A 22870-nucleotide genomic window follows, 5' to 3' on the forward strand; every position below is an offset into this window, starting at 1 on the left:
AAATTGCTCTTAACTGCACCATCAGAAAATAACCTCATATGAACTTCAGTGATCATACTGTACATACTATTTTATAAGCTGACTTTTCTTTATATAAAATATGAATAACGTTTTCATTTAATGAAATGTTCTTCTAAACATGATTTTTAATAACTGCATGATATTTCATCCTGTAGCTGTCTATAACAGACTTCTATTGTGGGAGGCAGTACAGATAGGTAAGAGAACAGGGTCTGAAGCAGACGTCCTATTTCTGACTAGCTGTGACCATAGCTGAGTTATGTGTTCATCCCATTCCTCAGTCTCCTTACCCACAAAATGAGGATAAAAATAGGACCAGCATTATACCGTTTCCTGTGAAAATTAAGTAGGTTATGACACATGGTACTTAAAACACTTAGAGCACTTACAGTAATGCTCTAAATAGATACTCTTACTGAAGTATTATTACTCTATTTTTATCTATAATTCTATTATTCTAATAGAATAATTGCCTGGCACATGGTAAGTACTCAATAAATATTCATTATTATTACCTATATTGCTTTCAGCTTTTTGATCTAACAATACTGTGAATATCTTTGAAGAAAAAAACGCTTTTGCTTTCTCTTCTTACTTCCCTAAGATAAACTTTTAGAAGTAGAATTCTGTCTTTGCGACTTATTGCTAAATCACCCTCTGTGGAGGTTGTGCTAGCATGCACTGTCTATAGTGCTGTAAGAGAGAAAGCCACCCACTCCACAGCGAGTGATGTTGTTTCCAGAAGTGCTTCGTGGTGGAAATGGCAACTTCCCATGAGGATCTTTGTAGTTCTCCAGAATCATTGACCATTGAATAATTGGGATTTATTCAGCTTCCTCTTCCTTTTCAGTGTTTATATAGTCTTCAGACAAAGATGAACAATTTAAAAACCTTAAACATGTTTAATTTTTGTGTGCTTAGTATATTAGTCTGAAGTTTGCTTAAGAAGATATTTGTATCAATATGAAAATTTAACTTGTCTACATTGTTAGGATGGTTTACCCCAGTGAAACTAAAATATATACTTTCTTATTTTTAAGAAAAAAGCAACAAGCCTTGGGAGCAGTCAGCCTTCCAGAACCCATGCTGGTGGAACAGCCCCGGCCACCAAGGTCAGTCATTTCCTGAGCATGAAAAGACTCCTGCTCTACAACAGGTCTATCATTAGTGGGTGGAGTCTGTAGAGAAGGCAAATAGTACTTGTATATCATGGTAAGTTTTGAACAAAGTATCGTTTCTATGCTGGAGGTGGGGAGGAGAATGTAATTTCTTAATAATGGTTTGTACAATTTAAAACCTAGTAAAATCATTGATTCTACAATTTTTCTTGGCATATAATAAGTGTTCAGTAAATATTCTTATCATAATATCTATAGATAATATTGGACTTTTACACATAATGTAAGTATAAATATAGCACTTTCACTTCTTCAGAAAATAATTCAGATTCTCTTGATGAACATTAGCCACACTAGGCTCTCTGCTAAATGCTCTGTGTAAATACCTCGTGTATTCTTTTATTAATGTTGTAATTATTATTTCTTTATACCTGAGGGAGTCAGGGCCCAGAGAGGTTAAGCATCCTTGATAAGATTGCAAAGCCAGTAGGATAGAACAAGGGTTCAAACCCAGGCTTCCTGTTCAGACAAGGTCCTTGACACCGCTGGACGTCAGAAGCTCTAATGGAGCATTCTTTGGTAATATAGCACTTGAGAGCTTTGCAACTTATAAAAATCACTGAAACAACACATTTCAAGACAAAAAAACTACAATTTTAGTTAGTAGTTTTCAACATTTAAATAGTTTTGTTCAGCCCATTTCAACTTGTGATCTTCCAGTATGTCTGAGATCATCAAAAACATTATTTCAGGGCTATCTATACAACCACTTATTTTTTTAAAAAATTATTTTGAATGTTTATTTTTGAGAGACAGAGAGGGGACACAGAATCAGAAGCAGGCTCCAGGCTCTGAACTGTCAGCACAGAGCCCGATGGCAGGGCTTGAACCCACAAACTGCGAGATCATGACCTAGGCCGAAGTTGGACGCTTAACCAACTGAGCCACCCAGCCGCCACTATTCATTTATTTTTAAATGTTTACATATTTATTTTGAGAGGGAGGGGCAGTGGGAGAGGGAGAGGGAGAAACCCAAGCAGGCTGCATGCTCAGGATGGAGCCTGACACAGGGCTCCATCCCATGACCATGGGATCATGACCTAAAGCCTAAATCAAGAGTCAGACACTCAACCTCCTGAGCCACCCAGGTGCCCCTACACAACTATTTTAAATAAGCATTTTTCCTTTAAAACTAGTCTCTTTTCTATGGAGGTCTGCATACTTTCTCATATAGGTTACTTGGCTTGGTTAAGAGTTAATGTTTTAAATGCTTTTTGGAGCCCCAGCTGCTCTCCAGGCCCTTAAAAGGTGTCCAAAACAAAATCCAGCTGAGAAATGAGAAGAAGCTGGCCACAGAGTTGAACAGATTCAGGAGTACAGCCTCAGTGCTAACTATGGGTAAGAGGACTTCTGCACAGCAAAACAAACCCAAGTTGCCTCTTTACCACTTACTCTTAGCAAGTTTACTTATCTCCAGTGAGCTTCAGTTTCTTCATGTAAAAATGGGGATAGGACTTCTTTGGACAGATCTGCCAAGAGGCTTCAATGTAATAAAATATTTAAAATACATAGCCCTCAGCCTGGCATTTTGTAGGTACTGGGAAAAATGTATGTCAGCTGTGACTACTCCTGTTAGCCTCACACTCTTGTTTGAATGTCTAAAACTAAAAAAGATGTGCCACTGGCACCTGGGAAGCTTGGTACGTTAAGCGTCTGACTCTCGATTTTGGCTCAAGTCATGATCTCACCCTCGGTGAGATCAACCACCTTGTTTGGCTGCGAGTTGTGAGTGTGCAGATTGTCCCTCTCTCTCTGTTTGGGATTCTCTCTCCCTCGGTCTCTGCCCCTCCCCTGCTTGCTCTCACTCTCTCAAAATAAACAAACACTTAAATATATACATATATATATTTAAAATATATATATATATTTATATATATATATAAAGATATTTATATATATAAATATATTTATATATATATAAAGATATTTATATATATATAAAGATATTTATATATATGTATATATAAGATTTGCCATATATGTCCTGTCTTTTATAGAATTGCAACCTTTATTTAACTTCTGCTTAAATTATGCCTCCACACATGAGAAGCCTCGGTAGAAAACCCCACCCCTATGAGATTTGGTGGATCAAGTGGAGATGGTTTCTAAAATTTGGGATTATCTAAACTCTTGGTGGGGAGGTGTTTAGTAGATTGTGGAAATGCACACCTAGTCACTCATTCAGAATTCTGTAAAGAATTTTGGCATCTGCCCCAAACCCTGCTGTGTCTCAGAAAGTTGAGGGAGGGAGTGTAGCTGGGAGGTGGAGGCATTTTAGCCACATATTTAGTGTTTATTTAATGTCAAACTTGACATTCTTTCCTTAGCTTCTAAGACATTGTCCTCTTTGTCCTCTCTCCTGTTGCACTTTCCTGACTTGCTTTGCTTCATCAGTTTCCTGAATATTAGTTTTCCCCAGAGTTATATTCTTCACTCCTTTCTTTCTCATATCTTTAACATTTATAGATTATTGGAAGATTTTATATATATATATATATATATATATATATATATATATAAATCACTTCTGCTTTGATGCCCAATTGAAAGGGCTTTAACTCAGCTGCATCATCCCTTTTTTTAAAAAAAAGGTCATTCCCATGTATCATTTAGAAAAGCTGGCATAATAGCATTTGTGATCACTTGAAGCCTTTTATTATAAATTAATTATAATAACACACACAGGCAACATAGTATTACCCTGACAGATGAGATGACAAAATAGTAGATATAATTGGCAGGGAGAATTCGTTTTGGTTTTCTTGATTCTTGATATACTGAACTTGAAAGTTAAAATAAGTGATAATTTCACCATTATAAAGAAAAATTTATAGCCCATCTTAAAAGTTAAATATTTAATCTGAAACTAATCATAAGCTGTGTGATCTAGAATGGATACCATGTATTGCAGAACTATTTTACGAGGGTTCTTACAAAATGAGTAATTATGTACACAAATAATATCACTGCCATGCAGTTCTGGGCTTGGAAGGTCCAAAGCAGTTAAATGACATAGACCTTTCTAACTCCAAATAATTATTGTAAGAAGTTTAGCACTTAAAATTCGATTTTTGGTAAATTAATCATGAGGACTAATGAAGTTGCAGAAATTATTTAGGCTCTTAGTAACGCCAGTATGAAAATAGTTGTGATTTGTAATCAGTCATGCAGCTATTGCTGGACGAGTTCTCAGGCAGCATGGATAGTAACCATGTCCTTGTTCAGGTGAAGAAACTTGCTTTAGGAATGTGTCTGCAGTAGGATCACCTGGGTGGCTCAGTCGGTTAAGTGTCTGACTTCCACTCAGGTCATGATCTCATGGTTCATGAGTCTGAGTCCCGATCCAGCTCTGTGCTGACAGCTCAGAGCCTGAAGCCTGCTTTGGATTCTGTGTGTATCTCTCTCCTTCTCTCTCTGCCCCTCCCCTGCTCACACTCTGTCTCTCTCTCAAAAATAAATAAACATTAAAAATTAAAAAAAAAAAAGGAATGTGTCTGTAGTAGACTACAGCTATTAAGAAGATATATTGGCTGAGGTTATTAGTTCCAACTGGACTCCACTCTATTTCAAACCAAAAAGGGATTTCTTAAGGATTGGCGGGTAGCTCGTAGAGATCCCAAGGACTCCAGCAGAAGGAATCTAAATCTTCACAGCCAAGAACCATGCCCAGGCTCATCTTGGGTGCTTCCTGTGCTACCACCACAGCTCAGCACCTATTGCATTTAGGACCAGATGCCAGAAACTCTGCCACTGCCAATCTTGAAGACTAATAGGCCTTGTCATACACAGATTTCTTGGTAGGCAGTGGTCTCTTCACATTGTTCACTTCCAGCCTCATTCTTTTATGGCATATGTGATTGACCAGCGTAAGTCATGTGCCTCAACTCTGCTACAAGGGACCCTGGAGATGTGAGTGCTCTGGATTCTGCTTTGGGAAGGTGCATATTGAGTAGGTAGGTGGGAAATTTATAAATACGTAGTGAGGGTTTTCAAAGGTGTGGCCAGCTGCCAACTGACAAACATCTAGTACAGAAAGGAAAACAGGAGAACTAACTGAACCATGATATGTTGCTCAGCTATATTAGAGGGAGAAAAAAAAAAACATAAAAGGGGCTCCTGGGTGGCTCAGTCAGTTCAGCACCCGACTCTTGTTTTTGGCTCACATCACAATCCCAAGGTTGTGGGATCGAGCCCTGCATCCAGCTCTACAACTGTGCATGGAGCCTGCTTGGGATATTCTCTCACTCTGCCCCTCTCCCCTGCTCTCTGTCTCTCTCTCTCTAAAACAAACAGTCAAATGACGATACAAACAACATTTCCTCCAGCTACAGGAGAGATTTGTGAAGGAATAAGCACCCACAAAGAATTCTTTTGTGATTTTGCTTCTGGTTTTTGCCATAAATAGCTGTGTTGGCATTAAATAGCCCTCTTCTCAGCTGCTAATTTTCTCATCCATAAGATTAGTGAGAGGCTGGAAAAACTATGTGAATTCTGGCATTCAGTGTCAGCCTCACCCCACAGTACCCTTGGACCATATATAGTTTGGGAGATGACTCTGTGTTAATAAGTAGGCAAACATGTTTATTTTAATAGTTATGCATGTATTTTAATGTGCTTCAAGATAAACTAGCACTTCAAACTCATGATCCCAAGGATAGTTTTGATTAAGACAGGCTAAAGGTTAAAAAAGTAAATCTATTTTTTTAAATATTAAGTAAATATAATATAGCCAATTACAAATATTATAGGCAATGCACAAGTAACCATTTGGAAAACAAGATTCAGAGGAGTAATTGTCATATTGTAATATTCATATTGAATCAGTGGGTTTTTTATTGAAATGAGATTCTGATTCAAGAACTCTGCAGTGAGGCTGAAATTCTGTTTTTCTAACAAGCTCCTAGGTGCTGCTGCTGCTGGTCTGGCAACCACACTTTGAGTAGCGAGGACGCTGAATTGTTCTGATTGTGGGCAGTTTAGGCTGCCTGTACCTTAGATTACATAAACATTGCTTGGAGAATCTGGCTTAAATACAGATTCTCAGGTTCCCAGTCAAGAATTCTGATTCAAAGGGGTAGGGTGAGGCCCAGGAGTTTATTTAGTTAATACTTACCCCCAGATGTTTCAGATGCAAAGGATCTGAGGACCACACTGGGAGAAAGGATGAATCTCAGGGATTGGGGCAGCCAAAGCACATCAGGAAATAATGTCCCTCTTCATTTCTAAGAAAAGGAACCACTTTCTGTACATACTGTAGTATAAGACTCTCTGAAATATTTATCTCATAACATGTAATTACTTATCTGCATTCTTCAGTCGTACAGGATCCCTCACCTCCGTTGAGGGAGATGTGCTAACCCTGGGGCTATGTTACCCAGGATGCATTCCTTTTAGGGTGTGGCCCAAATAAGTCATCCTGTGCTGTTTTTGTCATAGAAAGAAATGAATGTTAGTGAAACCTAGATGAGCTGAGGTTTTGTTTAAAAATTTTTTAAAGGAAAGAAATTACTAATAGTAAAAAAAAGGAATTTTTAAGCTGTATTTTCATTGGGAATAATTTTAAGGACAGGGTCTTCTGTTGAGGGAATTATAAAATATTAGAGTTGGGGGCACCTTGGGTGGCTCAGTCGGTTAAGTGACTGACTCTTGATTTTGGCTCAGGTCATGATCTCACGGTTTGTGAGTCTTAGCCCCATGTCAGTTTTAGTGATGACAGTGCAGAGCCTGCCTGCTCAGGATTCTCTCTCTCCCTCCCTCTCTGCTCCTCCCCCACTTGTTCTCTCTCTTTCTCTCAAAATAAATAAATAAAATTAAAAAAAAATAGAGTTGGAAGGGTGCTTACTTCACCAGCTTTAGTTAACAGAAGTAAGTGAAAAATGAAAATCAATAAGGTGGCTGTGAGGGACACCTTGCAGAGGAAGTCAGGAACCTCACCTGCTCTGGCTTCTTGGTGTGGGTATAAAGCTGTGCAGATGACCTCTCTGCCTTTTTCATGCCAGCTGGCAGTCACCTCTGCCTTGGCTGGATGCACCGTTGAGTCACTGCTCAGCTGTCAGTATCCAGGCCTGAGGTTTCTGTTCTCCAACCACTGGCCACCCTCTCCTCCTCCAGTCACACCCCAAGTTCAGTGTCCAGAGTCTTTATTGTGACTGATTTGTGACTTTGAGAAAAGTTGGCTTTCCGTATTTCTTTTAAAATTTCGTAACTCTTCTATTAACACCATCATTCGTCTGTATTTATTACTTGCCATTCTTTTATAATAAAGAGCATTTCCTTTCCATTCATTCATTCATTCCATTCATAGTAATACGGACCCATGACTTATTTTATTCATTGGTTTAAAATCCATTTTTCTTATTACTTATTTTGATATTTTTAAGTATAATAATGGACGATAATTTAGTAGAATTCTGATTCTGTTACACTGCTTTTTAAAATATCCATTATACTATTTGAAATGTATTACGAATCCCTGGTGATGGTCATCAGTAATTTGCTTTCTAGTTTAAAAAGAGATATTTGGAGCGTGTATTTGCGAGAGCACCCCACTTCGCTGGCTCGCTTATTTTGGTGGAGTCACAGGGTGACGCCTGGGAGCGGTAGATCTCTGCCATCAGCAGGGACTGTGCACCCCGCGCGTGGCCTGCATCACCCTCGGCGTTATTAACGCAGCCGGCTTCCCGGATGCCTACTCACGACAGGTGGGCGGGGCGGGCGCGTTCCTCCGCTGAGCTGCCCGGAGCTCCGGGGCGGTGCCACCGGGGGAGGAGGGCGGGGAGCAGCGTGCGTCGCGTCCCGGGCCCGCCCCGCCTCGCCCCGCCTCGCCCCGCCCCACCCCGTGCCTGCCTGTGGGCCGAGGCTCACAGCAGAAACCGCGGGGGCCGAGCCCAGCCTGGAATGCAAACGTCCTGAAAACCCAGCTGAAGTCTCTGGGCCCGGGGGGGTCGGACGCAGAGTGAGTACTGATTTCGGCCGCTGGCCTCCAAGGCCGCGCGTCTGCTTCCCAGGCGAGCGCCCGGCCCTGCGCGACCCCACACTGGCACCCTGCCGCTGGCTCCCCTGGTTTGGACCCGCGCTCCTACCGTCTTTTGACCCTAAAGATGCGTTTCTTTCCACATGGGCTCTAAGTTAAATTGTGTTATTTGGGCACCCCTCCCTCCCTGTAGGTAACACCGTTGCTGTCTCTTCAGCCGGGAATGTGTCTGGTGACCGGACGCGCGGTTGGGTTACAAAACCAGGGATTTGTGTGACCCGGGGGAAAAAAAATGCAAAGAAGAAAAGCAGCAGCTATGTTAATTTAGTTTGGCATTTTTATTTCTATGGTTAGGTCCCCCCTCCCCCCTCCCCCCTCCCCCCTCAGCCCTGCCCTCACTTACTGTGCTGACCTCCGTTTTAGAGAATGAGCTCACTCTGTATAACCTTTCCATGTACCTGATACATTCTGGGTGTGGTGTGGCATGTGTTGTAACATGTTTTAGTTCTCTATTTCCTTGAACACAACCTGAGACTGTGGTCACATAACATCACTGAGGGGTACTTTGTGTCTGTCTTTCAAGAATGCTAGGTGTTTTCACAGAGATTTAACAATCTCTTATGTACTGTTAGGGTCCTAGTGTTCCTCAGTTAGAAATGGGGAGAGGCTAATTCTTTATTCCTATTTTACAGCTTGAGAACACGAGGCAGAGGGTTTAGGAAACTTGCTTAAGGGGCAAGACCTTGGGTTCTCTGACTAGTCTTCTAGGAGCCCACCTATACAGCAGAAGAACCAGAATGCTCCATCAGCAGCTCTGGAAAGTTTCTGCTGAGATGTTTTGTGGAGCAAAAGCCTCTGCATTGCAGGGAAGGTCAATAAGGAGTGGCATCAGCTGTCCAAAGGGGGAAACTATTTTCTAGTAAATAAATATCAAGTGCCTCTTCCTGATGTTTGTGGGCACTGACTTCAACTTTTGCACACTGAGTTTTTAGTATTTAAAAGGATGATTGTTACTGGGAATGTGGTGGGGAGGGAGTGATAATTGGGGTTCCGGGAGACAGTATAGAATTAAAATGAAGTAGTGACATTTAGCAAAATCATGCTGAAGTCGGAAAGGCTGCATCTGCTGACTGATGGAGCAAAGGGTAAGCGGCCAATAGCAATGAGGGTGGAGTGGGAATCCGAGTGTAGCAAGGACCCTTGATGTCTATTATAAACAAGTGAGTTTTGCAAACGACACTGGCAGTGTTTATGAAGCAGCACATCTAAGCATAAATGTTAGCTGTGGTTCAGTTCACATGCTTTAAAAAAAGATTCCTAGTGCACAAGAAGAGTTGATTATAGTATGAGTGGTTAATTTAGTTCCTTGATTGTTCTCTGAATTGGCCAAAGAAGGGTTCCTGTTGATCTTTTCTATTTGATAAAATCAATCTTATTTTTCAATTCAATAAATATTTATTGAGCACTTACTATGTAGAAGTAACCGTGGTAGATGCTATGGGGGTCCAGATAGGTGGATCCTGTCTTTAAGTGGCTCACAATATAGGAACGAGCTAGCATTCTAAGAACAAAAAAATATATACCTAAATGAGACAGTGTAACCAATTGAGACTTTACTGTGTGATAACTTTTCATGCCTGAAACTCATTTTTTGGAAAATATTTTATAGAGACCTGTTAAATATGCCCTGAGAAACTATAAAGCATGGTAGTTAAGAGGTCAGGCTCTTACATTTTTAATCTGTAAAATGGGCATAATAAATGAGGATCGACCTCATTGCTACATTATCATCACATTATGTGGTGCTCAGCTCATGTCTAGAGCATAGTAATTTTCACTAAATGTAGCCGTAACTATTACTATTCTGTTCCTATACAGATTTACTGATCTGTTCTTGTTCTGAAACCTATTATGGCCGCTTTCTAATAATTTATTATTCCCTAGTATAAGCAGGAGAGCACTAGTCCAACAACATCACCTTGTGAACAGTAGGATTGTGCATGGCCTCTGTCCAGATCTCCAATGTCCATGTATATGGACTAGCTCAGAAGTCCGTATGTCCTACGAGATATTGCAAAGTACCATTAGAAATTGGAAATAATGGGACTGAGCAATTACAGCTTTCCATAAAAATAGGGTGTCTAATTTGTTCTTAACCAGGGGAGTTAGCAACCAATGAAAGGGTATTTTAAAATGCGTGAAAGTGCTTTTGGTGATGCTTTAGCATTCACTGGGAGCAAGACAGTCCTGCTCACTTAAGAATTGTCAGCCCCCCCCCCAAAATAGAATTGTCAGCCCAAATGCCAATAGTACCCTGTTGAGAAACATTGGGTAGCTGACATTTTTAAGTTAAAAGCTATTCACATAGGGGCACCTGGGTGACTCAGTTAAGCATCCCACTTCGACTCAGGTTATGATCTCACGGTTCCGTGGGTTCGAGCCCTGTGTCGGGCTCAGTGCTGATGGCTCAGAGCCTGGGTTCTGCTTCAGATTCTGTGTCTCCCTCTCTCTGTGCCCCTCCCCCACTCACACACTATCTCTCAAAAATAAAAAGTTTAAAAAAAAGTTAAAAAGTTATTCAAATAGAAAACATGCAATGCAGTTGTTGGTGACAACCATTGTACTTTCCCAGTATGCAGATTATTAATTCAATATATCAGAAAAACTATAGGATTTCTCTTACAAGGTCAGACACGTTGGTGCAAAAACACATATTCCAGGTTTATATAGTCTTCCAGATGAGAGTATTGCAAGTTATAATGTAAAAGAAGATACAAAGATATATATGTATACAGAAGAGCATAGATTGTGGGTTTTTTATTTAAACCAGACCAACCAATTAGTTCACATATGGGAAAAAGTAAGTAGTTTCACTAAGTAGTAATGATACCTTAAACATTTATTGCCGATGGATTCCTAAGGAATGAAGAATGTAACTGCCATCTAAGTAATTAGATGAAATCTAATTGCAGATATTTGTTAAAGCACTTTAAAGAAAAGGTTATTGGTCTTCAGACAGAGAATGCAGGGCAATAGGGTAATTCCAGACTAATCCATAGCAGTAGGGGTCTCCCAATCCTTGTCTGGGATGTGCTGCACCCCTTTTGAATTCTCTAAGACAGTGTTTCATGCTGTGTAGTCTGGAGAGCATTTGCATCAAAGTCACCTGGGATGCTTAGTTAAAAATGGAAATTTCCCAGGCTCTATCTCAGATGTACCTAGTCAGAATCAATGAGAAATCTATGGCTTAATGAGCTCTCTAGATAAATTTGTACACCTGTAAAGTTTGATAACCACTATTCTAGGAAGTTGGACTATACAGAGCCTTTATATAAGTTGTCTTCTTCTGGCCTTAGCAGTACAGTAAAATCTCAGTGAATTTACTAGAAATTCTAGCTATCCATAGGAGCTCCAACTTCTGAGTCATACTGAGGCTCTGAACTGAACTGGTTAACATTTGTGATGCACAAGCAAGGGCCTAGACCAATTCCATTTCACTCAAAATTGCCCCAAGAGATGAAGGCCAGCTTAGTATGCGAGTGTACCCTTTGGACTCCATAAACTCTGGATTCTGTAATGGGTTGAGGTCCTCTGCACAAGTGACATAAGTATAAAGACCTAGGTTAGATCTTGGAGCTTCTGGAGTTGCTCTGAACAGAGTTGTTAGTAGAGGGGCAGAGAACTGTTCCCACAGAGGAACCAGGGGCTCAGTGTACTGTGTAGTGTTCCTTTATCATCTATACTAACAGGGTGGGCAGAGAAAGTAGAAAGTCAGACAATTTGTACACGTTTCAGTTATGTGCTTTTTATATATCCTCCTTATGAAAATAGAAAATTGTCTTTATATCAACATGGTAAATCTTTTTATATAACTCCATTAGTATGGCTAGTCATCATTAGAATCCTGGAATATAAATATTTTCCTGCTAAAATATATACCTTGAGTGCTTTCACACATCCATCTTTTCATAATATTGTATTTACAGAGATGTATCAGAGAGCTTGGTCTACAGCAGCAAATTGAAATGAGAAGCCAGAATTTTAATCTTCCAGGGTTCTTCTCTTTTTAAATTCACCATCTATTTATCCCTGTCTTTATTTAATTTATGTTAAAATGTATCCATTATGTCTATCAATTTGGAATAGAAAGGGCTTCTTCCTTCAATATTCAGACTAATTTTTTTAGGCATGCACAATGTATTTTAAATGTTTGAAAGCCTTCAAATGTTTGAAAGATGGGGAATGCATGCTCTACTTTGTCACAAAGCCCATTACCCTCTCTTCCTGCTGACCTGATAGACTTATTCACAACACCTGGCACATATTTTCCTTTGAATTTTAGACCCCAGTCTACAAAGTAAGACAAATATTATTTTCTGAAAATTCAATTAGTTATTTGAAAATTGCATCCTTGTATTATCTACATGTATACATATATGTGTGTGTGTGCACACACACACATACTTAACAGCTGAGCTGTATACTGAATGTGTATTTCATTAGGAGTTTCTCTATAGGTCAAAAATATTTGCCTTTAAAATGACAGCAGTATTGGGATTAGTGATGTCTATCGCATACTCTTGACTTAGAGCATAAGAAAGGTGTTAGAGGTATAATCACAAGTATCGAGTGTCCCTGGGTTTTAAAACCATAGATTGGAGAGGACAAATATTCTTGAGGTATGGCAAGGCTGTCTTTTTAGGGAACATCTAGGCTCTTCATTAACCTGAGCTGGCAATATCAGCACCAAAAATCTTCCTTTAAAAACTGGCTGGAAAGTACTTTTGCAAAACAATTCTGTAAAACTATCCTAGTATCTTATGTAGTCTGATTCCTTCCTTTTAACCTAATGAAAGTATGAAGAGACTAAGTTTGTCACCAGGAAGAAAGTGCCAATAGATAATAGATGGTAGAAAACAGTGGTTATTTCATTAACCCACTATCAAGCCATCTTGTTTTAAGCTATCTAAAGCAGTGATTTTCAATGTCAAGAAGGTTCAGAATCACCTGAATCACAGCTTTTCAGTGTACAATCTCTACTCCCTCTTCTTCCTGCCCTTTCCCTTTCATAAGTTTCTGGGTGTTCATTGACTCCCACTGTCCATACTGTCTTTGAGCGACCTTTCCTGGGCCAAGAACCAGTGACCTAAGGTGTTAAAGCTTGGCCAGTTATATTGCCCAGTGGTTTTACATAACATTGATTGTCAACAAACATGCACATTTCTGGTACAAAATGTTTAAATAATTATGACTTCTGGTATATTTTGCATAAAGTTTCAGTGGTTTGAATTACTGATCCTTTTTTCCCTGGCAGTATTATAAAACTAAATTATTTTCCATAGTCTAGTTTACTCTAACCTTGAGTTTTAAACAATCGAGTAATTAATCATTGTTTGGGATTTTAGCCAAAAAGTGTCTACATCACTAAGAAATGATGTACCCTCGTGCTCAATATTCATAGATCAAAAAGGAAAGATTACCTTCTTTTGGCCATTCAGTTTGAGCCTTCCCTTCCTCTCAAGAATCTTTTAATGATTGGGGCGCCTGGGTGGCGCAGTCGGTTAAGCGTCCGACTTCAGCCAGGTCATGATCTCGCGGTCCGTGAGTTCGAGCCCCGCGTCGGGCTCTGTGCTGACTGCTCAGAGCCTGGAGCCTGTTTCCGATTCTGTGTCTCCCTCTCTCTCTGCCCCTCCCCCGTTCATGCTCTGTCTCTCTCTGTCCCAAAAATAAATAAACGTTGAAAAGAAAAAAAAAAAAAAGAAAAAAAAAAAAAGAATCTTTTAATGATTGCAGTGATTGGTGCTGAATTATTCTCAAATAATGTTCTTGTGGTGAGACAGGATTCCAAGTCTTAGAAATTAAAATTGTTTCCTTCTCTAGTCCTTCTGACAATCGTATTCTTACACCCCTTCAAATATTTCCAAACGTTGAATGTGATGAACAGTGACGTACTTATTTGCAACTAAAATATTTGCAAAATACCCCAGGTGATTTCCAGTTGAACTGGTGGTAAAGCACATCTTCTCTGTGTATGTATAACTACATTCTCTACAGTTTTCTATGAGCTGGTGAACTGAAAGTTTGTTTGCCATTCAAAATGGAGAGACAGTCAATAGGAAATAAAAGCTTAACAAAGAACATTCACGCTAGTGCTGAAAATCTGAAAATAATTCTAGAATGCTCTGGGGGAGGGGTTAGGTCCAGTAGCATGTATGTAGTTTGGGGAAGCTTTCTAGGATCTAGATATTTAAAAATAAAGGGGAAGAGAAAGGAACCACCCATTGATTAATTTATTGAACAACTACTTTGCTAATTTACATAGGGTTTCATTTAATCCTCTTAATTAAGAGTTGCATATTTTGTGGGGCACCTGGCTGGCTCAATCGGAAGACTACATGACTCTTGATTTCAGGGTTATGAGTTCAGGCCCCACATTGATTGCAAAGATTACTAAAAAACAGTTTAAATAACAGAGAGGAATGTGTATCTAGATACAAAGAAGCACTAGAAATCAATATTGTGTTCTTTATTGTTATGCTCCATATCTTAATACAGTTGAAATTCTCTGATGGATGAGGTTTCCTGTTTGTGTGAAAGAGTATTGTACACTGACTGGAATTAGCAAATAATGGTTCTGTTGACAGAGTTTCTTGAGACTTTCTAATGGGCAGTAGAGAAGAGATAAATTAGCCATCTTTGAAAATGGTGAAAATTAAATTACAGGATTAAGTAGTACATAACTGAGAAGTCCCATATGTAAGAAATATAGAACTTTTTACTTAGATAAGCTGCAGTGTTCATATTTTTACATCAGTTTCAAATGAAGCTTACTTTAAAATCTATTCTTCTATTCCATTGATTTTTTTATGAACTTTTTTTTTTTAATTCAAGTTAGTTAATGTACAGTGTAGTCTTGTCTCCAGGAGTAGAACCCAGTGATTCATCTTTTACACATGACATCCAGTGCTCATCCCAAAAAGTGCCTTCCTTAACTCCCATCACCCACTTAACCTAACGCCCCCACCCCTCTCCAGCAACCCTTAGTTTGTTGTCTAAATTTAAAAGTCTCTAATGGTTTGCCCCCTCTCTGTTTTTATCTTATTTTTCTATCCCTTCCCCTATGTTAATCTGTTGAGTTTCTCAAATTCCACATATGAGTGAAATCATATGATATTTGTCTTCCTCTGACTTACTTTGCTTAGCATAATACTTTCTAGTTCCATCCACCTTGTTGCAAATAGCAAGATTTCATTCTTTTTCATTTCTGAGTAATATCCCATTGTATATATATACACCACATCTTCTTTATTCATTCATCAGTTGATGGACATTTGGGCTCTTTCCATAATTTGGCTACTGTTGAAAGTGCTGCTGTAAACATTGGGGTACATGTGCCCTCTTTGAATCAGCATTTTTGTATACTTTGGATAAATTTCTAGTAGTGCAATTGCTGGGTCATAGGGTAGTTCTATTTTTAACTTTTTGAGGAACCTCCACACTGTTTTCCAGCGTGGCTGCACCAGTGTGCATTCCCACCAACAGTACAAGAGGGTTCCCCTTTCTCCACATCCTTGCCAACATCTCGTTTCCTGAGTTGTTCATTTTAGTCACTCTGACAGGTGTGAGGTGGTGTCTCATTGTTGTTTTGATTTGTATTTCCCTGATGATGAGTGATGTTGAGCATTTTTTCATGTGTCTGTTAAGCCATCTGGATGTCTTCTTGGGAAAAGTGTTTATTCATGGCTTCTGTCCATTGATTTTTTTTTTTTTTTCTTCCTTAGGAGAAAGTGGGATGAAATGCAGTGAAATGCAGTTGTTATTTTTCCCATTTTACAGACAAGGAAACTGAGGTGAAGAGCAATTAAGGAATTTGCTCATTTCACACAACTGGTAGCAGAGCTAGAATTCATACTCAGGTGTCTGGCTACAGACCCATTATCCTAACCACTAAACAACACTACCTCTTTAATATTTGAAAAGTTTAAAGTTGCTGTCAGACATCTGTGAAATTGTTTTGCTTGTATGGTTTCCAGAATGACATTTGATTTCATTTCACATTTTCATTTTGATTATTTGAAAATCAGCTTGGACAAGGGAACCTTGTTATAATCCCTACTATTTAAGCCTTTTAATAATTGTTTATTTATTTTTGAGAGCGCGAGCATGAGTGCACCTGAGTGGGGAATGGCAGAGAGAGGTGGACAGACGATCGGGGCGGACTCTTCACTGACAGCAGAGAGCCAGAAGCAGGGTTTGAACTCAAGAACCATGAGATCATGACCTGAGCCGAAGTGCACACTTAACCGACTGAGCCTCTCAGATGCTCCTGTTATTTAAGCCTTCTAATTAAGAACATGCTTCACTGGGAAGCTGGATGGTCATGTGACAGGCCTGTATTTCAGTTCCCCCATGAGTGGTTTGGTCTCAGTATTTCTTCACAAACTTCCTCTCGTTTTCTGTTCGAGTCTATCATCCTTGTAGATACTGAGTTTTGTACTTGGTTTTGTAACACAGGGACTCACAAAAGTTCTCAAGTTCTCTCACTCTCCATTAGGTCCATGCCTAAGGAATGAATTTGAAAGCCCGATGGAAGCCAGGCTAAAAGGCCCTGAGACAGCTGTTCAGCAGAGCTCAGAATTGTTTTTTGTACAAATCATATCCTCACTAACCATATATGCATTAATGAGCTCATAATCTTTTAGGATTTGTACAAATCTGTGTTCCTGCTACCAAGATTCCTCTTCCTTGACTGATTGGAACTTAGATCTAAACAGGCTATATACATTTGAATCCAAAGAAAATACAATAATGTAAAATAATATTACTCTTTTTATCCTAAGGCAAATAACAGTTGTGTGTAACTTCTCCAAGCAGTGGTCACCACAGAACTGCTCTACCATTGTGAGAGTGAAGAAAGAGAAACTTTTGAGGCTGCTGGTGTTCATAAAATTTTTAAAAATCACTGATTTGAATTCCTTACTATGTGCCAGGCACTGAGCCAAGCACTTTATAAACATGCCATCATTTAATCCTCACGGTTTTTATACCCATTTAAACAAATTAAAAGTTGAGCAGCTTGCTTGAATATACACAGCTGGAATTAGACCCCAGGTCTATGGGACTCCAGGGGCTAACCACCAGTATTTCCCATTTGCACATCTGTCATTGGGTATATTACTCAATAAGTTTCACATCATTGTAGCTAGAATATCAGAGTTGCTGAACTATAGAACATTCAAGCCTGACATTTTACTGATGAGGAAACTGTTCCAGGGAGGCTAAGGCTCAGGGTCACACGGCTTGTCAAGGGCAGTCAGTCTGAACCCAAATTCAGGAAAAAATGCTGCCTTTTCTACTCTTTGATGACTAAACTAGGCTGTGTGGCATGCCCATTTCCTTTGCCCACAAAATAATTATCACTCCAGAAAAAAAGAAAACAAAAAACAAGGGAAAGTTGGAGTTTGCAAAAAGAGTGAAAGTTGCTTTGGACCAGGAGTTCAACTTCATACCTTTTGTGGATTATTTTTGAGTGTTTGGGTGATCCAGTGTCAATGCTTATAATCAGATGCTTCCAGGGTGTGGCCAAAACTTCTATAAACTCTGGTGTGGATTTAGCTCACAGATCAGCTGTGGCTATTGTCCTGGCTGCCAGGCAACGTTTGGCTGTTTATTTTGAGATCTACCCACATGTTGCATCAGAGGCCAAAACTTCATGAGGCTCTTCACTTCCCAGAGCAAGAAGTGCTCAGGCTTCTATTTTTATCTTAAATCTGTGTGTCCATTTTAATATATTTCGTGAATGTGCTGTGTACTCAGTTGAGATGGAATCATTTCATTTTCCCCAGATAGTGTTCACATTGCCTCATTTCTCAGTACTCTACTTCATCTAGCCTATTAGACTCTGGACTGAATAGCTCTTCCCACCTCTGAGTCTTGCTCAAGCTGTTTTGCTCACTTGGAATGACTGTGCTGGCTCAGCCCCCATCTCCATTTTGTTGTTGTTGTTGAAAATTCAAATACAGTATTTTAATTTTTGAAGAAAGAGTCCACTTATTATTGCAAAGTTTATTGGCATTATTATTATATTTGTGCTCAAATCCAAGCCCTGCCACTTAACTGTGTAATCTTAGGTAAGTTACCTAACTTCTCTGAGCCTTAGTTTTCTCATTTATAAAATGGGGATAATAATGGTTACTTCCTAGGATTTTATGAAAATATACTGAAATCAGATACACAAGCACCTGTCACAGTTCCTGGCACATTTCCTAACACATGGAAGATTATGTGGTCCCCACCTGGCTGGTTGATCACACTACAATAAATAATAGTTTCAATCTCTTCTGTGAAGCCTTTCCTGTCTTCCAAACGCACATCTCAGAAATAGTCTCCCTCTTCTGATCTCTTGTTACATCATGTTGTACTTAAGATCCTATCACAATGGATCTTATCTTGTATTGCATAAACGCTGGGGTATAAATTAGTGTCATAAGGAGATCTGCATGTTCTTGCCCAAAGAGAAATCTCTACTTCATTCATAGATAATCCATTGTTTGTGTTTCATTGGATTCATGTTTTGTGTCCTGATTAAACACTATTGTTAGGTGACTGTTTTGAAGTCCTCCTTAAAATCACCATTATTATGCTAAATAATTAAAGACTTTGCAAGAATGTGTGTCATGATGTGACAGCATGGCAAACAATAGACTAATTTAAACCTCTGAATATTCATTTCCTGAAGTGAATAATGTGTCATTACAGAAAGAAAAATGTAAACCTGGGTCCATAAATGAGACTTCTGAAGAATATCAGTGCTTTCCTTAGAAAGCTCCTCTTCAGCTGCCTTTTGTTTGTTCCAGGTGTTTTACAGGAAGCGGCTCAGGGTTTTGTGTGTTTATGTGCTTTTTAAAGTCTTACAACTCCTGGTTGAAGACATTGGTGCTAGAAATGACTAGATACTTAAATTTTGTTTTCTCTAACCAGTTTTCTGACTTGTGCTTTGAATAAAATTTCTGATGATTGAGTAAAAACGTATGTAATATTGCATTTGAGCCATCAGATAATACTCCTGTGTCTGTTCATGCACAAATTCATAATTTAACAAATACTTGTTAGGCAACTATTGTTGCCAGGCTCTGGGGATGTGCAGCAACTGAGACAGGCATGGCCCCTGACCTTTTGGAGTTCAAGTTCAGGTCTGTCTTATAAGTTTTGTGAGGAAAGAACTTGTTTATAAGAAATCCATGATTTTCTTTCTTTCATTATTTGAAATGTGTTATTAAATAATCTTATTGTGGTTCGGTAACAAATGATTTGGTTTTCTCTTGTGCATCTAACAAAACTAGTATTAAAAGTTAAAAACCGGTTACTTATTTAATTTAGAAAATGCTTAATATTTGTTTTGTGTTTTACCCAAATTGCCCTAATATTTGGTATCTAACTTGACCCTCACAATTACTCTGTAGGGTGCATGGTGTTCCAGTTGTGGGAAGCTAGATGCTTAGCAGGTTTAATGTGCTTGTTTGTGGAGTCATGGCCACTGAGAAGCCAACGGACTGAAACTTAATTTTTCTAATTTATTATGTTCTTGATTCAAGCTTAAAAACAAGAGGTATTAAAACTGTGTGTGTTAGAATGAAACTTTAATGGCTAATTAGAAGATGGAAACAAAGATTGGAATCAACAGTTATTTTTTATATCTTGTCTGATACCATATACTTAGCAGTATGGTAGACACTGTGGGGAGCAGAAATGATCAATTTATAGCTTCATTGATAAGACGTGACATACACTTAGAAACGAGCTCAGTAACCCTCTAACACAGCATGTGATTGAGTGTCCAAGTGAGAAGTACAAACGGATATAGGGGTTGAGGAGATAGTATGAGCTAAAGCTGATTCAGGTGTTGTACCTTGAGCTAAATCTTCAAGGGTAGGGGCCTGAGCAGGGAAAAGTCTTCCTAGGCATCTGGGAATCTCATCTTGCTCTTCCCGGAGGAGGAAAGGAGCATGATGGTGATGATGGTGATGATACTAACTAACGTTTGCCCATTGCTTACCACTTGGCCAAAGCAATGTTATAACTAGTTCATGTACATTAACTCACTTATTACTAACCTGAATGGAGTGAATATTGGTACTGTTGCCATTTCACAGATGAGGACACTGAGGCACAGTAACTTGTTTGAGGTTGCACATGAATTCAATGCCAGCTGAAATTCCACCGGACATTCTTGAGCCCAGAGCCCCCTCTTACACTCTTAGTCACTGAATTATGCTGCCTGCTGAGGTGCCTGTGAGACAGGAAAGACACCATTCTTGATGGAGGGGAGATGTGGATGGAGTCATGGTGAGAGAAATAGTGGAATAAGTAGGTTAGGCCGAATGGAGAGTCTAAAGTTTAGGCAGAAGACATTAGACTTTATCTAGGACACAGTGGCAAACCATTGAGAGCTTATGATTTCATCACAATGAGAACATGGTACACTTTTTTTTTTTTCTTCCAGGTAAACTAGTGAGCCATAGACAAAGAATTGGGAGGTAGAGAATGGGGTAGAACAGAGGGTGGGAGAACAAGATATGGAGCTATTAGAAGGGCCATGATGTAATCCAGGTGTGGGAGGTACATGATTAGACTGGGAGTGTGGGTGGAAATAGAAATGACAAGGACTGGAACCAGCACTGGGCCTGAACCCAGGTGATTCAGGGCCAAATGAGTTCCCTGTATTACATCATTTGGCACTTACAGCAACTCCACAGGCAGGTGGTATTACTACCATTTCTAAGGCTGTGGGAATGGGGATTACAGGAGGTTAATGTGGATTAGTAAGTGCTGGAACAGGGAGCTGAGCCTTCATCTGTCTCAGTGTCCTCATTTTAAGGTAAAATAAGATAGTTGGGTGATAAAGTAGGGTTGCTGAAAAGGTATAGAGAATTGTTCACATAATAAATGGTAAAGTCAAGGGAGAAATCAGCATTCCAAGGGAGCAACAATGTAAGAGAGAAGGCAGAGGGCTTGTGACTGAAGATGAAAACAAAGAGAAGAGTGGAGCAAGTGGAAGAGGCTTCCAGAAGGAAACATTATAGTGGGGATGAGAGACTGTGGAATTGCTCTGGCAGAGCAGCCATGAAGGAGAGGATGGTCAGGGATTCAGACTGGATCTGCAGGTGTGTCAGCAGGTAGAAGAGGCGTGTGCATATGTATGGCATGTGTTCTAGTAACTCCAGAGCAGAGGCAGGTAGATGTGGGAAGGGGGATTCTTGCCAGGGAGGGGTGGGGACAGGAAGATGGGTCAAGTTCAGGAGCACCTGTTGACTCATATGCTGGCCTGCTGTCTGCCAGCTGGGGCTGGGGAGAGAGTAAGGTGAGGCCAGATGACCTGAGGGGAACTGGGGAGGCCAGCTAGCAGCACCTGCCAAGAACTATAAGTCTTCAGGCACCCCCAAGCAAGGGAGGGGACTCTGTTTTGTAATAGAGAACTAAGGAGCTGAGGAAGTAATATTTTTCATCAGCCAGATTTAATGGCAGCAGAACGGATGAGCAAATCCTCTAGGACCTCACCCTCCTAAGGGAGCCATTAACTTGCCCAGTACCAGCCATTCAGCAGGGTCTGGGTGAGCTCACAATGCTTGGCAGTCACTCAGGCGCCACACGATGGTTGAGGTTGGTACTTACCAGAAACCCTGCAGAATCCAGGAAAAGGTATGGCCAGAAACCTGCCATGATTAAGAGTGGGGTCAGCAGGTGCGTGCACCCAACAGACAGCTCTTACAAAGAGACCCCATCTAGTGGAGGAGACCATTCCTGAGGCAGTTATGTGGTTACCTGATTATATAAAGTTCTGGAAGTAGACAAGGAAGATGCCCATCAGGACTGCTCATGGTGGTTGTAATGCTGGAGGTTATAATGCTGGGGCTGAGAGCTAGTGAGATGCACCTGAAAGGAAGGGCATGTAGGGTTTGGATATTTTAGGAAGAGAAGCATGCCAACCAGTAGCATTTGTGTGAATAAAACATAAAGGGAGCATTGAGTGAGGTGTGCACTGAGGAAGGAAGGGATAGGCTGGCTGCCTGAAGCTGCTTTTCTGCTTTGGGAGATGGGGAGGGATTGGAGCATGGTGGTCTTTGAAGGCAAGAGAATGGATTTCAGTGTGAGGTAGTGGGCAACAGGAGTCACCACTGATTTACTTCGGATGGAAACTTAGAGGTGAGAATGCCATGTAGGAAGATTAATCTGTCCAGAGTGGGTAAGAGAGCTAAAAATCTGGACTCTGGGAGACCTTTGCAAAATATATGTGAAAAAGGAAAGTTTCTATTTTCCAAGGGTCTTAAAAGCATACCATCTTCCCTTCCTATCTGTAATTGTTTACTGCAGTAAAACTTCCAAATTTATTACTGTAGCAAGTAACCGATTTGAAGAGATTTTGTTGAATAATGCTAGAAAACACCTGCCATATTGATTAAGTACAGAATTAATTTTTTTTTCCAGGTTGCATTTACTCTTAACCAGCGTTGGTTTGTTTTAATGCAACTTGATGATACAGCAAGATTGTTTGAGGCGGGTCTGAAGCTGATGTAGAACTCAAACATTTGTTTTACCACATAGGGTTCTTTTCCTGCCTCCGTTAGAGCACTTCAGTTGTAACAAAAACCTGCTGTCTTTCTGGACTCTAGACTCTGAAGGCCGAGTTGGTGTCTTCCTC

General features: G+C 39.9%; 1 protein-coding gene across 19 annotated transcripts in view; it reads left to right on the forward strand.

Moving 5' to 3' along the window:
* Positions 1–22870, forward strand: part of CAST (calpastatin) — a 108109-nt gene that overhangs the window by 32402 nt on the left and 52837 nt on the right. For 17 of the 19 annotated variants that reach the window (XM_047089454.1, XM_047089494.1, XM_047089528.1 and 14 more), the window contains exon 3: positions 1062–1133. In XM_047089454.1, coding sequence (XP_046945410.1) covers positions 1062–1133 — 72 coding nt within the window. Of the gene's footprint in view, positions 1–1061; positions 1134–8062; positions 8155–22870 lie in introns of those variants that run through there. The other 2 variants (XM_047089513.1, XM_047089520.1) reach the window with 2 other exon arrangements.

This window comes from Lynx rufus, unplaced genomic scaffold (assembly GCF_022079265.1).
Source record: "Lynx rufus isolate CCGP_SWC_20201006 ecotype Redwood Valley unplaced genomic scaffold, mLynRuf1.p SCAF_1, whole genome shotgun sequence".
NCBI classification, from domain to species: Eukaryota; Metazoa; Chordata; class Mammalia; order Carnivora; family Felidae; genus Lynx; species Lynx rufus.